General features: G+C 32.4%; 2 protein-coding genes across 2 annotated transcripts; one reads left to right on the top strand and one right to left on the bottom strand.

Moving 5' to 3' along the window:
* Nucleotides 1-320: 320 nt before the first annotated feature.
* On the top strand, nucleotides 321-764 carry LOC145619871 (uncharacterized). The gene has a single exon (XM_081674560.1). The coding sequence runs from the start codon at nucleotides 321-323 to the stop codon at nucleotides 762-764; it is 444 nt and encodes a 147-aa protein (XP_081530686.1).
* A 4,026-nt stretch (nucleotides 765-4,790) lies between these two features.
* On the bottom strand, nucleotides 4,791-8,599 carry LOC145621492 (uncharacterized). The gene is made up of 4 exons (XM_081676224.1): nucleotides 8,280-8,599; nucleotides 6,250-6,360; nucleotides 5,282-6,161; nucleotides 4,791-5,192 (listed from the first exon to the last, which is right to left on the bottom strand). Exons 1-4 carry the CDS (start codon nucleotides 8,505-8,507, stop codon nucleotides 4,942-4,944), a joined length of 1,470 nt encoding a protein of 489 aa, XP_081532350.1. The 5' UTR covers nucleotides 8,508-8,599; the 3' UTR covers nucleotides 4,791-4,941.
* Between the last annotated feature and the right edge of the window lie 8,162 nt (nucleotides 8,600-16,761).

The following is a 16,761-nucleotide window of genomic DNA, read 5'->3' as shown; positions in this document are numbered from 1 at the left end:
AATAAATATTCAATCTAAAAACATTATTAAAGTAACAAAAGTGTTAGATAATAGGTTATTATTATCTTGTTAATATTCTGTAAAGATAAATCTTGTGTAATTAGGTTTCTCATGACTAGATTGTAAATCCTATATATATTGAATTAATGAGAATGAAGGCCTCCGATAAGGAGAATTACACTATTCTACATGGTATCAGATTCCTACTAGGGTTTTTTTTTTCTTTCTTTTTCTCTCACAAAACCCTAAACGATCCTAGAGGCCACCACCAGCCGTCCACCACCACCCTCTCTTCATCACAACCGCTTCTCTTCTCTCCCATGGCAAGTGATGATACCCCTCCACCACCTCCTCCTCCTTCCCCATCCAACAACTTCCATCCGGCTTATGCCGCCACCTGCATCAAAAACCTTATGACTGTCGTCCTAGATCAACAGGAAGCCCACTATACTACGTGGTCTGAACTCTTCCAAATTCAAGCATGTGCCTTCAACTTGCTTGATCATATTGATGATGAGGTTTCTCGTCCGTCGGACATTGATGATGCAACATGGAAGCGGTTAGATGCCATCGTGAAGAATTGGCTTTATGCATCCATATCCAAGGACCTTATTCACACCATCATGAAACCGGGTGCTACGGCACTTGAATTATGGAACCGTCTCAAGGAAATTTTTCATGATAACAAGCACACACGAGCAGTGTATTTGGAGGAACAGTTTAGCAACACAAAGCTGGAGAATTTTGCTAATATGTCCGATTAATGTATGCACCTTAAGATTCTTGCCAATCAATTGCAAAACGTTGACAATCCGGTTTCCGATCGCAAGATGGTCCTTCAATTGGTTGCGGGTCTTCCAGAGGGAAGTACGACACCGTCGCTGCATTAATTTCCCAAACCGAGCCTACACCCAACTTTCACAAGGCTCGTTCCATGTTTATTTTGGAAGAGACAAGGAAGAACAAGCAAGAAGAAAATGGTCAACAAGCTCTCATTGCCCACAATTCCCAACCTTCAACCACCACACCACCGACGCAGCAACAGCAGACCGGCGAACAGCAGCGGACTGGCCGTGGCAGAGGTCGAGGCAGCAATAACAGCAAATCCGGCAGCAAGGGTCGTGGAAAGGGGCGTGGGAACAACAATAATCAGCAGGCTCAAAGCAATACTGGGCCGCAATATACGGATCAACAACAAGCCCCTCAGATAACTCTCATTTTTGCTATTCTTGTGCTTGGGTAAACATGTAAGGCTACCTTTTAAGCCATCTGCTTCAGTTAAATTTTCACCGTTTGATATTATTCATGCGTATTTATGGACATCACCTATTTCTACAGTTTCGAGCATATGTTAAAACTCAATTTGAAAAGGACATAAAAACATTTCAATGTGACAATTGTCGTGAATTCGACAAATCCCCTTTTCATAAATTTTGTGCGGATAATGGCATGTTTTTCCGTTTCTCTTGCCCAAACACTTCTTCTCAAAATGGCAAAGCCGAACGAATTACTCGCACCATTAGTAACATGTCTCGTACAATTCGGGATCAACGTACCAAACACATTGAGATGGACATACATTTTGTATGCAACAAGATCGCCCTGGGTGAGATCAAGGTCTTACATGTTCCGTCATCATACCAGTACGCAGACATTTTCACAACAGGTTTACCTCGCCAATTATTTTTAGATTTCAGAGACAGTCTCAGCATTCGACTTCCTCCCGCTTCGACTGCGAGGGTGTGTTAGATAATAGGTTATTATTATCTTGTTAATATTCTGTAAAGATATATCTTATGTAATTTGGTTTCTCATGTCTAGGTTGTAAATCCAATATATATTGAATTAATGAGAAGGCCTCCAATAAGGAGAATTACACTATTCTACAAAAAGGTGAGATCATCTCTTCTCTAAATTGTATACATGTCGAGCTGTGGTGAAAAATAAGTAGACTTTATATGTCCAATAAGTGCTCATTATCCTTATTATTTATTGCAACTTGGACTAAGTAACGAATTAAAACAAAAAAAAAAAGTCAAAGTAATTACCAATTTATTTATTTGTGGTACTATATATCATCATTGTAGCGACATTTTATGTCAACAAAATGAAACCAAACACATTTTATTTTTTGGTATAATAATATATACAGACTAGATCAAGAGTATATCCATAATAAAAATGTATAATATATATTCTATAGAAATAAGTGAATGAAATAAAATAAAGAAATATGTATAACACATAGTGGCGACATAGTATGAACTTTTCGTTGAGTACTAATGAGAAAAAAATAAAAAATTATAATAATAGAAAGTTCCTATAAATAGCAAGAAACATATCTAGGAAACTCACAAAAACAAGAATTCTCTCTTTGTATTGTATTGTATTGTATTGGAGTACATACATCACAAAAAAACAGGTTTTGATAACATAATCAAAGTTAGTTACCAAAAATGGAGAACAAGGCATACTCGAAAAGAATCATGCTAGCTACCCTTGCCACTTTCGCATTAGGTATTTCATTCTTCACTTCATTCATTCAATATGTAGTAATTTGCATGTGTTAAGTTATTTGTATGATGACTACTAATTCTTTTAATGTTATTAGTGATGATGCTGCAAATTCATACGGGAGAAGGCGCGTGTCCAGCAGCATATGATGATTTATGTACCACTCCTAACGAATTATGTTGCTCAACCAATCCAAACTTGCATTGCGTTCAAGTTGCAACCAATGTGTACAAATGTAAAGATGATACCACATGTGAGGATCACCACGACCACGAGTGTTATCCAGGGTTTTTCGATTGCTGCACTGGCTTAAATTGTGTCGAACTTGCATCTGGTAAAAAATGCAAAGAGGGCACTTGTGAAGATCACGTTGGACATGAATGTACCCCTGGTGTTTTTGAATGCTGCCCTGGCACTGGCCTAGATTGCACTCAAGTTTCATTTTCACCCGAAGTTTACCAATGCCTGTAAATGCCATCGTATGTATATGATCATACACAATATATATGATCATATGTTTACTAACTCTACAACAAGCTGAGGCCGGGTGTAGAGCTCATTATTATCGTGTGCTATGTGTACCTTCCGTTACACATTCTGTTTTAATTTCCTTAATTATTGGTTGTTGTTTGAGATTGACTTTTCCTTTTATTTTTCTTGTTTCCTGTCTTTTGGTTCACATGTTAAATATAAATATGGCCTGATTGGGATTGTATTTTTCATCATTAATGAATTCAAATGTATGAAATAATTTTCAATTTTTTGCATGACTGGATTGGTTTTTTGTACTATGTCACTATAAATACCCAAAAATAATTGAAAGGTAATATACACTACTGCAAAATTAGGAACAACTATCTTCTCGCAATATCGTACCCTAATGGCCTAATCTTTCTAAAACTAAAAAAAAAAAAAAAAAAAAAAAAAATCTTTTCACAAAGGGGTCAAATCAATATCTTTATGAGTCGGTGTAGAGTAAGCAAAGCAATATACAAACTTACAAAGTATATAATTGTTGCTCGTTTTCTTCACGATAGATATGTCGGGATGTAAAAGTCATTCAAGTCTCCGATATATATTGCCTTTAGATCAGCTAAAAGCAAGTGCAAATGTGCAAGTTCCAAGCTCTAAATATATGCAAGTTTTGAACACAAAAAATGCACATTGAGAACAACAAATATGAACGTAAAGTATTGTGTAGAACGGACTCATGTGAGTCCGATCATACAAGCAGAAAAATATCTAATTTCTGACGAAAATTAACTTATTCCTGACTAGAATGATTTTATTCCTGACAAAAAACATCTAATTCCTGACGAAAATTAACTTATTCCTGACTAACAAAATCTTATTTCTGATAGTATTTTTTCGGGTTTTAATTGTTAGAAATTAGACAATATTGATCAGATATTGGACCGTATTGATCAGATATTAGACACATTTTCCTCGTGATGAAGGTGCTGCATCAATGGCGGAGTTTTCCAATGTTATAGACTTATAGGACCTCCAGTTGCATTGTAAATCATACACTTATAGACTTAGTAGCAACACTACTACCACAACGATCAACCAGATTTGTGGCGAAATTGTGAGCACTCACATCCTTACCATCAATGTTCTTCATTAACACTGCTGCCTTAGGTCGGTCATTTTGGTTCAGCGTCTTCTTGTCTTGATATTTTTTCATCTCTTTTAATGTTTCGTTTGTGATGGGAACTCCAAATACGTTTGCCATTCTATGAATCGTAGCAAAAATATTCATAATTTAGGGGGGAGAGGGAGGGTGATGACAGTGGGTAGGTCGGAGATGGCGGCATCATCGCCAGCGTGAAGGAAGGGGTGGCTGATTCTGGGTTGTGTGTGGCCACAAGGGTTGCGGTTTGTGATAAGGGGAGTGCGTTATAAATAATAAATGCATGAAAAACGTACTACCTCCGGTCCAAGTTAGTTGCAACTTTGGAATATTTTATATCTCACAAATAATACCCAAAGTTGCAACTAACTTGGACCGGAGGTAGTACGTTTTTCATCCATTTGATTTAGGTCAGTATTATTGTTTTTTTATAGAACATATCAGTATCATTGTGCAAGTAAATGTTTGTTCCGGGACCAGGAGGCCCAGGACCAGGAGTGCTAGTCTGCTGGGCAGTTTCTTTGTATCCATGAAAACTGAAAAGCCATTGATCTTAGTTTGGCAGAATACTATGTGAACAGTATCATCGGTATTCATCTTTATGCAAATGTGTTAGAAACCAGAACCTCGTAGTAAACTAAAGTTCATAGGATTAACATACAAATGTAAGAGATAGTGCTTATTTTTAAATGTTAGATAAAGATTACACTTTTGGTGGCTTTAGACATTGGAATACAATAGCTAAAAACCACCATTTACAACTCCAATTTCCTTTCAACTAAGCTAATTGCGAGTCACCTAAATGCATCAGGATGCACATTCGAGTCTTCACAAGATGCCTCCTCCAACATTTCCATAAATCCTTTGTGAGAAGTATCCTTTGAGGCAGGGAAATTTAGATCATTTGTTGATGCAGCTTCAAACCTCGTCCACAGCTCCTTCTTCAAAGTGTTTTCACCTGGACGCTTGCCTCTGTAAATTGTGCTTTCAGAACCCTTCCACAAAGGAGTGCTTTCTACTGCTGCAATGTTGCTCCTTGTGTTCCCTGCAATCGATACATCTTAAGCTCAGATGGTGTCTATAACAAGTTTAGTTCAAAGAGACAAGTAACAGAATCGAATTAAAATAATATACCATTTAAGTCTTGATTATGACCAGTTCTGCTTTCCTTCGGATCAAGACATAATTTCTGATTGAAAGTAGTAGCTACTTCTTGCAAGCTAGCATGATCCTTTGGTTGTTTTTTATCAAGTGGTTCCAGCAACGTACAACATTTAGGTGGCGACGTTATCCATGCTGGTGAAGCATCTAGAGCTCTATTTCCATATGTTGAATTACAGGAGGGTTTTATTCCAATAAGCTCAAGGTACCTATTGCCCAACTTCTCTTGATCTTCATCGCTGGAGCCTTCAGAATCTGTTGACTCGAATATTTTTTGGTTTCCAGTTGGAAATGGTGTTGATTTATGGCATTTCGCAATTTTTCTGTAGGTCAGCTCATGGCCTGGCTCAACAAAAGCTCTTACAGGTGGGTTTTTGGGGCAGGGGGTAATCAAACTTGTAGATAAGTCACTGACTGGAAGTTCCTGAGCAGACACAATTCTCATATCTGAATTGCTCTCTAAATTTTCAGAAACAACTTCGACCTTTTCCTTTTTAGATTTTTTGTTTGCACAAGGTGAAGAAAAAATGGCAGCAGTTACACTCGATGAGATCCCTTCACAAACGGTTAGCTTGCTTGAAGCTTGAGCTTTGGAAGTTGTTGTTTTTGGCCTCAGCAGAGGAGTAAGGAAAAAAAGTTGTTTACCTCTCTCTTCTACACAGCCAGTAGCACGCCAAGATACAAGTGGGGAAGGAGAGACCAATGATTCAAACTTAGCTGGCTCCGGAGTACCAACTTCGTGCACATCACCTTGATCATCCACAACAGGATCTTCAACACGAGTCTCGCAAAATTGAATCTCAGATTCAGAGTGAGGGACATCAATTGCCTTTTGAAGCCTAGGAACCCATGGCTAAATATAGTGAACAGGAAGGATATAATTAGGCATATATGATTGGTGAAGCAAGCAGGCTAACTTGGCAGAGGGTTTGAGGGCTGACCTTAAGAGAGGAATGGATTTCAGACAGCACTGCTGTGAAGGATTTAATTTCTGTAATCCTCTCATTGTCAGTTGTATCCACTTTGACTGCTTGGACAACAATTTCATCAATCTGCAATTAAGAAAAATATGCTTAAATCTTGTTTTTAACATCACAAGGGTCCAAATTCCAGCAAAATACACAAGAAAGGATGGATGAATATGATGGTCCACAGGCAAATTACACAAATATCGCACGAGTACAGCCCATATAACATTCCAAGCATAGAAACTCATCATTTACCAAAGTAATAGGTAAAGTTGCAAGGAAGTGCATCAGACAAAATGATGATGAAGAGTATCCATCATAGGTTATCCAAATGAAAGATTATCCATCCCTCCCTTTTCCTTCCCTTCCTTTCCCTCCATTTTCCTTCAATCCAAACAAAGAGTTACCAAGCATGCTCTAGAACTGAAAACATGCAAATGAAAGCCAATCAAATAACACAGACAAAGCTCAGTTGTGCAGAATTTATTCCCCCTAGCTCCCTGTGCACTGACAGCTCTTCGTTTCCTCATCTACATATTTCTCAATGTTTTTCACCATCACAATGCCATCAATTTATATGAAGATACCAACAGAGCTGCATAACAGATTCTCACCCTCTCAAACTGGACTAGTTGATTTAACAATCCCCAGTCAAATAACTAGTGACGCAATAAACTCAATACTGCAGTCTTAAGTGATGAATTTGATCAGTATAGTTATTATCTTCTTAGCCTTTAAATTTAACATAGATTATATGAGCATTCTGTAACACATGCAAACATTTGACAATAGTAATTCATTCTAGCAATAACCTCTTTAACATTAACATGTTCCTTTAACAGGTCTAAGCTCAACTGAAACCTCACAAAGAAGGACCCTCATTGCAACTTTGATCTAGATTCATTCCCCATTTCCCCTAGCTTACAGACTCGAACACCAAAGCAAGTAGCCCCTAAGGTAAACTCAATACATGTACTACTCTGTAAGAAAGTATGGGTACGAGTGGTCAGCGGAGTCATCCTCTTTCAGCCAGTCCAACCAACACAGTTGCTGATGAAACCCCTACTTTGACTTCAAAACATGATCATCACTTGCATATGCATTAGATAAAGAAGCTATACTAGTAAACCAAAACATTACAATACAGTAAAAACTTGTAGCAAGTTCCAACTAGCACACAAAGAAACCCTAACCTGCATCAGAGTTGATCAAAAAAATACAAAATCATTCTCAATTTTAGGAGTAAATCTTACATTCATACACTACAAAACCAAGACTACTTTACATGCCTTAATCGGTTGTTTCCAATAAAGTTAAAACAGTATGATAACTGATAAGCCTTCAGAACTATGGGAATGTTGACATGCCCCTTATCATCACTTAAAATTGATCGAAAATTACCAAAACATATCTCGATCCTAAGAATAAATCTTCCACCCTGCTATCCAGGCACCACAGGAGCAGGAAAACCTTACACTCTACCATCTAATTTTCAAATCATTCGAGCAGAACAGAAACATAAGTACCTACTTTACTTCTGAAACACTCGCTTTAACATTTTAATCTATTGATTGCACCATCCATCAACATAACAAGGGCAAAATAGCTCTAAATTGCAGTTACTATTTCCAGGCATTCAATGTTACCTAAGTATTGCTCAACAGCTGAGCAACCTGCATTTCGAAATTGATATCAAATATTGTTCAACTACCACATGTAAGCTCCAATTCAAGCCCTAATACTAAATCAAGAATCTTACATTTTTCGGTGTTTGTCTTACTAACAATGAAGATTGGTACTATCACTGAACAAAAAATCGAGAGAAAATAATATAACCCAAAACATAATCATCATACACTTCCAAAAATTGAAGATTAAGTTATAACAATCCAAAAATCAAACAGATAATAAAGAAAATATACATTTCAATTTGGAAAACTTAGGGTTTTTTACACAAAAATCAAACAATCTGTACAATTTGAAATAAAAATTGATTGAATTACCTGACGAAGAAGAGAAGAAATATCGGAATGAACTAAGAGAAGACGATCAAGTGGGTCGGCAATGTTTGATTGTTGATTTTGGGAATTAGGAGGAAGTTCTTCCGCCATTTTCAAGTTGGTTTGCTTTTTAGAGGATTTATTAATGGATTTGATGCCGCCATTAGAGACATCTCGCAGAGGTTTCCTCCTTGCTGATTTGAATTTGCTGTCGCCGTCGGTTTTCGTCATCGTATTGTCGCTGTTTTCCGGTTGGATTGTTGTAAAAGTGTTTGTCTGAGTTCAGGTAGAAGAAAGAAAGGCGGGCTTCTTATTTTTTTTGAATTTTATCTAAATGGTATTTTTACGATTTTTTTCACCACATAGAGTTTTTTTGTTTATTCACTATACTAGGTTAGTCCCGTGCCATACACGGTAATTTTTTATAACTATTATTAAATTAACAATGAATTTTTCTAAAATATTATATGATATAAAGAATTTATTTTAAAAGACCCTATAATTAATAATTATAAAAGAGCCTATTAGCCAGATAGTTATTTTTAAAACGCATTTGACCATATGTATATTATTATATATTTAATTTCATAAAAAATTGGTAAAATTTTCTCGTTGTTAACCAAATAGATTTCTTAAAACTTTGTACATTACACTCGGTAGTCACTATGTATGTCACAAATTATGTTAAAATCTAATTTTTTTTTTCCTCTTAAATTTATAGTTGTTAATATTTATTTGTAGAAGGATACATCAAATCTTTTATTTTATCTATTTTTTAATATTTAAAATTCAAATTACTTTCTTGAAGCTTTTTAACATATAATCAAATAAATCTAAATAAAATTATTGTTGTAATAAGTTGTACATAACATTATGGCACAATTATGTTAAGAATCTGATTTTTTTTTATTTTTATTTTTATTTTAGTTTATATATTTTCCAATGTACTCCGTATATGTTATTGAAAAACATATCAAATCTCTTATTTATGTATTATTTTGCTATCTTTTTATTTATGTATAAGATTTATCAAATCTTTTATTTATGTATTATTTTGCTATCTTTTTATTTATGTATAAGATTTGTTTACTAAAGATTACCAGTATTATTTTTTTAAAAAAAAAAAAAATTAAAGGACACACCAGAAAATGACACGTGTCATTGCTGGTGTGTTTTTTAGTATATAGTTATTGATTGATTGATTGATAGATACCTCTTAAGTCTTAACTTTTGTAAATTTATCATAGACCCCCGACTTTTCACAAAAACTACATCATACACCCTTTTATGACTATTATTTTTTATTTTTTTTTAATCCAAACGAAGATGAATACATCCAAGAAAAAGAAAAAACAAGCACACGAAACAAATTAAGCAACTACCTACGGAGGGATGAGGCGAGGCAAAACAACACCCCTAATATCCTCCTCTAGAATACGACTAAGCTCTAATGGAGCATTATTAAAGAAAATTAATTGGGAGTCCTGAATGACTCCGCGGTTGGCCAACCAATCCGCCGCTCTGTTATTGCATTCTCGGAAAATATGTGTCACTCTCACTTGGCAACTATAATCATTGATTAGCTTTAGGCATTGCCTAATGATTGTTAAGTTCGTCGGCCATTAGGGATAGTTATAACTCAAAACCACCTTAATTAGATACATTTCCCTACCCCCGAAACCACCAGATTTGTTTTTCCTACCCACAAAACCTCACTAAAGTTTCTTCTCTCATCCTCAAAATCACTCATACACATATGGTTATGGAGATTTGGAGTTGTTTTGGGGGTTAAAGAAAGAAGAAGAGTGTTTTTGGGGATGGGGGAAGATATAGTCATATACTTCTTCTGTTTTTTTTATAGTTGCAACACTTCTCTTTTTACGCTTGTCGATGCATGATTTCAATCATTAATTTCTTTAATTACCAATGTGTAAAAAAATATAAACATTTGATATTAAAATAGTATAAGTCGAGACGAATCTAACAAAATCTCACATGACTATATTTTTACTTACGTATAAATCATCAAAGTTAAACAAAGTGAACCACATGAATAATGTAAAAGTCAAACTGTTGCAACTATAAAGAAACGGAGGAAGTGGGTTTCAATGCATAATTTACCAAATTTCACTAATCTTTTTGTCATTAGGGGTACATGAAGAATTTTTGTAATAACTATATGGTAAATTTGAAAATTTTCGAGGGTATATGGTGAATAAACAAAAAACTCATGGGTATATGATGAAAAAACCTTTTTTTTTTAGTTACAACACTTTTATCACATTTTTAAAAATAAAAAGACTCGTGTAGATAGGAGAGAGAAAGAGAGATATAAATTTCATAAATGAAAAGTGTTGTTACAAAAAAAAAAAAAAAAAAAGTAAGTATATGAAGAAAAAGAGTAAATACAAGTTTAAACACATTTATTACACAAATATTTAAAAAAAGCGGGTTCACACTATTTTATTGTGTGGCAAGAAAGAAGAGGAAGATTTTCCTTCCCTAAATTATTTCACACGTGTAAAGATTTTTCACCCAATTTTACTTTTCTCTCTCCTCGTTCTCTTTCATGAACTTTCCTCTATTCTTCCTCGAATTTTTTTGTCTCCTCGCCATTGCTCAAAGCTTTCTCTCTCTTCAATTTGCTTTTATTTCTTCGGCGATTCAAGCTTTCGCTCTTCCATTTGCAATCTAGCTACCTTTGTTATCCAGGTTTGTTATCATAATTTTTGGGCTTTTCTTTGTATTCAGTAGTTTTATTTGTAGAAATTTTAAATCGATTGATTTTGTCGTTTTTTCAGAAATTTTATATTCGTGAACACTGCAATGAAGAAGACTAATCCAATTTCTAATGAAGTTGATCTAAATGCATGTACATTTTCTCTTTTATTATTTAATTTTTTTAATTTTGTTGTTGTGTGATGTCGATCTTTATTATTTTGATTTGTTTGAGTGATTGTACTGTTTTTTCAAGACTATTGTTAATTTTGTATTTATTTTTGTTGATTTTGATACTCTGTTTTGCATATGCAACTTAATTACTTTTGTGAAAAAAAGGGTCATTTTTGTGATAAAAAAAAGGTCACTTTTGTGGAAAAAAAAAAGGGTCACTTTTGTAAAAAAAAATTGGGTCACTTTTGTAAGAAAAAATTAAAAGGGTCACTTTTCGCAAAATTTTCGATGTACGATAAAATTATTGTAGACCCGGGGCATGCAAAATACTCGTGTGGGTAGGAGAGAGAGACAAAGAGATATAAATTTCATAAATGAAAAGTGTTGTAACAAAAAAAAAAAAAAAAAAAAAAAAAAAAAAAAAAAAAAAGAAAGTTAGTATACAAAGATAAAAGGGTAAATACAAGTTTTTTTTTTTTTTTTTTGAAAGAGGGTAAATACAAGTTTAGACACATTTATTATTAATCACATGATATTTTGGTAAATAAATTAATAACCTTTTCCTTTAAAAGCGAGTCACTGATGATTACTAGATAAAATTATTGTCTTATTTACCAAAATATCATTTGATAAACAAATTTTACTTATCGTAGTGCTTAACCTGGCTTCCTCAAAAGATAAACACAAATTCATTTATGTGGCTAGCCACATGGTTTGACCACTTTCACATAATCAAATATAAGGAAATTAATTAATTAAGTAATATGGGTTAAGGTGATGAATGAATAGGGTGACCTTAACGTATATAAATTTTTTTTTTTTAACAGCAAAAATATTTCATTAATTAAAAGTCATACGACATCTAAAATAGAGATTCGACATAACCAAATACATAAGATATTTAATCAAATAAAATTTTCCTTCATAAAAGCTACGATCGTCGAGCAGATCTTGCACTGTGGAACATCTTCCGCTTATATCGCTGGAAAATACAGCTTGTTGGAGAGATAATCTAACGATCCTTTGTAGCCGTGAGGATGTTTTTCTTTCTGATTCATTTGTTTGTATTCGAAAACTTGATAACTCTTTCACCAACAAAATAATTTTATGACAACCCATTAGATCTTATATCATGGATTCAAAACTAAGAAATTTCTCCCCCGAAAAGATGAGATAAACCTTGTCTTTCGAAGAAGGTCAAAAAACCCTTGTCTTTCGAAGGAGATCAATAACCCTTTCTTTCGAGGGAGAAAAATTCCTTCCTGAAAGAGGAAGCATTATTATAAACCTAAAAAACTTTAAAGAAACAAGGATTGGGGCTTTTCACCGGTTAAAACCGATGAAAGCCCCTTTAAAATTCAATAATGGAGGTTAGGGCTTTGGAGAGAGAAAAGAAGAGAGAATTTTTGAGATCTTGTTTGCTTTTGATTACATAATACAACGTATATAAGTTATTTAAATGAGAAGATTGGGTTACCCTATTAAATATGTGAAATTATTCGTTCATTTTTTAAAAACAATATAATAGGGGTTACTTGAATGAACAAATGGGGCTACCTCCGTTAACTGTTATGTGCTACTTTGGGTATTATTTGTGAGATATAAAATATTCCAAAGTTGCATATAACAATTAACGCAGGTAGTTAAATTTATAAGTATAAAAATCAACTTACTTATCACATACATCACAATAAAGACTTTTTTTCTTTTCATTTTTTTTTTTTTTTTTTTTTTTTTTTTTTTTTTGCAAATCCAATCTTTAAAAGTTTTTGTACAATAATATTTGTTTATAAAAAATATATACATATTATTAAACAGGATTTACACGAACAAAATTGTGCAAACAACACGTCTGTTGGGTTGTGCTTCTAAGTTGTGGGTAGTAGTTTCCTTAATGTTAGGATTATTAGTTTTATGCTTGGTGGGTTTTACTTAGGCCCTGTTCTTTTCACTTAAAAAAAAAATAATATTAAGTAAAAATAATTTCAGTTCAGTAAAAATAAGTTCAGTTCTGTAATAATAATTTCAGTTCAGTAAAAATAATTTCAGTTTAGTAAAATTCAGTTTTCTTGAAGAAGAATTATAATAGAAAATCAGTAAAAATAATTTCAGTTCAGTAAAAATAATTTCAGTTCAGTAAAAATAAGTTCAGTTCAGTAAAAATAATTTCAGTTCAGCAAAATTAAGGTGAATCAAACAGGGCCTTAGTCAAGATATTGATAGTTTATCATTAGCTTATTTAAGGGAATTGATGTATCTCATTTTTTATCAAGCAAATTATATTTACATTTTTAGTTTTTTTGCTTCTTTTTCTTTTCTTTAATTTTTATCTTTTATATTCAACATGGTATCCGAGCAAATCCAGATTCAATCCTAAACATAAAAATACAAATTCAAAACGTAAGTTTGAGAAAAAAATATATATTTATATGTCGTGAGTTCTAAGTCGTTTTTGTTTTGGTCAAATTTTGTGAGTTGTGAGAGTTGAGTTTGAAAACACAGTGAGTGTAACTATGGCAGTCAATGGTGTTAACTCTTCGTCGCAACCCTTAATTCCTATGTTTAAGGGTGAGAATTATCATCTACGGAGTCTCAAAATGAGGACTTTGTTCAACTACAAACACTATCTATTGTACCCAAAAGTCCAAAAATCTATTGTCTAACATTTATATATTTTTATATATATATATATATATATATATATATAGGGGAGGGATCCGGTAAGAACCCCTTCATATATAAGAACCCTAATATATATATATATATATATATATATATATATATATATATATATATATATATATAAATAGGGGAGGGATCCGGTAAGAACCCCTTCATATATAAGAACCCTAGTTATATAAGAACCATTCTCAGTCGTAAGATTAGATTGATTTGAACGGATCAGATTAAAGGAGGAGAAGTAATGGCAGTTTTGTAAATATGAAACCGCCACCTCTATTTCTAAACCAGCAAACCCAAAAAATTAGAACATTCTCTTCCTACCCATAGATACTTCCTACACATTCACTGCACTTTCTCTCTCCTAAAACCCAAAAACTCTTTACAATACCACCATTAACGACCAAATACAAGATTTAATTCAATACTTTACCCAAATTTGAGGTCAAAATCAACGATCACTGTTAAGATTAACAAGTATGATTGAGCGGTTTGACTACATTTTTTTTCGCAAAGACCTAGATTGATGCAATTCGTCAGATTTGATCGAGTTCGTTTTTTTAATTCTTTGGATGGTCATTGCTTTTGTTCATGTTTTGTTTGAATTTGTTATTTTCGTTGTTCTAATTCAATATATTTGTTGTTTGTGTTCAATTCGAATTCAATAAATTATTTGATGTTTTAGAATTTGTTTTTTTCACCTTAAATTTCGTCATTGAGTTGGTCTAAATCTGAATTATACATATTGGTTATTTGTGTTATTTGAATTCATCATTTTTATTGTTAATTTAATGTTAGGGATTTGTGTTTGGAGTAGTTGTTCAACCTATTCAATTTTAGGTATATATTTGCTTATTTTCATTTAAATATTGCTAAATTTTTTGGTCTTTACATATAGACAATTCTGAACCAATTTTGTAAGTTTTATGCTTTATGTTCTAACTTATACTCCAAAGTTTTCGAAGAATTTGATGATTTTTAGGCGATTTTTGGCTAATTTTTTGTACAACGTATATATAGTTCGAATTATTGCAAGGTTAGAATGAATAAGATAATAGAAGTTTGCTTGACATGCTTTTAATTGGATTGTGTGTAGGCTAATGTTTGCTATTTTGCTAGAATGGTTATTGTGATAGAATTCGGTTTGAAATATCCGGGTTATAAAAAGAAGCTTCAAAAGTTGGAATTGTGTTACTATGCTTGCTTCTGGTTGGTTGATGAAATGGCTCAAATTTAACACATTGAACCTAATAGATCGACATGTAAGCTTTGGTTGGATGCCTTCCTCAACTATCATAGTTGATGTTTGTATATTATTGCTAATTTCAAGTACTAGCATGGGAATTTTAATAACTGTAGTGGAATTCTGATTAATATATTTTGATTTTTGATTTAATTAGATTAGATGCACTTTAGAACATGGGAAAAATAGGATGGAGAATTAGAACGTAGAAAAAAAAAAACTTAGAACAATGGTAGAAAAAATTTAGAGCATAGGCTGAAAAAAAAGAGATATTTAGAACATAGATAGAAAATTTTAGAATATAAGAAGAAAAAAGTTAGAACATAGGATTAAAAAGTTAGAACATAAGAAAAAACAAAAGAAATTAGAACATACGACTTTGGAACATAAACAGAAAAATTTAGAACATAAGAAAAGGTTTAGGACATAGGAAACATAGTTTAGAACATGAGAGAAAAATTTAGAACATAGGATAAAAGTTTAGAATATAGGACGAAAAAATTTAGTACTTAGGAAATAAAATTTAGAACATAGGGAAAAAGTTTAGAAAAAAAAAATTAGAACATAGAGAAAAAGTTTAGAACATAGGGTGAAAATTTTAGTATATAGGGAAAAAGTTTAGAATATAGGGTGAAAAAATTTAGAACATAGGAAAAAAGTTTAGAACATAGGGTGAAAAAATTTAGAACATAGGAAAAAAGTTTAGAATATAGGGTGAAAAAATTTAGAACATAGGAAAAAAGTTTAGAACATAGGATGAAAATTTTAGAACATAGGGGTGAAATTTTTCAGAAATATACAAAAAATTCGGAGCATAGACAGAAAAATTTAAAGTAATGGATGAAAAAGTTTAGATGGTAGGAAAATAATTTAGAACATATAAAAAGGCGTAAGTAAGTAAAAAAAAAAGAAGAAGCTAAAACCTATTAGCTTAATTGGTAGAGCACTATGCAAATGCATAGAGGATGTAGGTTCGATTCCTACATAGGTTATTTTTATAAAAAAAACTTTCGAAAGTAAACCATAATAACTTAATAGTAAAACATGAAAATAAATCAAATTTTGTTTTCAACTTATGTTCTAAATTATTTTTTTTATGTTCTAAATTTTTGTTTACTTATGTTCTAAATTTTTTGCTTATATTGTAAATTTTTTTTCTATGTTCTAATTTTTTTTCTGCTTATGTTCTAAATTTTTTCAGCTTATGTTCTAAAAATTTTCCTATGTTCTAAAATTTTTTATATGTTTAAAATATAAACTCTTCAAAATTTACAGAAATGTCATTACTAAAAGATCATTTTAGATGGTTAGATCAAAACTAATAAAGGGTTGAGATTGGTTCTTATATAGAGGAGGGTACATGAGCCTTCCTATATATATATATATATTTGACAAAGAGGTATTCAATCTATATATAAACTAAAACAACAACCGCTGACATCATCACTTTTTAAAATTGTACACATGTCAAGCTGTTGTTAAAAATTTTCCCGCCTAAATCAATTGCTGATATCATATTCTTATTTATTTTTTTACCTTAAATTATAACAATATTTTTGTAAGACTATTACTTTATTATTATATTATAATATATTGTACTCCATATTTTATATTTATAAATTTATGAGTGACTATCTGGCTTCAAAATATAATTACTCTCGGTTATAGGGT

Source organism: Chenopodium album, chromosome 27 (assembly GCF_948465745.1).
Source record: "Chenopodium album chromosome 27, dcCheAlbu1.1, whole genome shotgun sequence".
Taxonomy (NCBI): domain Eukaryota; kingdom Viridiplantae; phylum Streptophyta; class Magnoliopsida; order Caryophyllales; family Amaranthaceae; genus Chenopodium; species Chenopodium album.
Note: the sequence above shows the minus strand (reverse complement) of the source record. Positions and strands in the feature narration are given on the sequence as shown.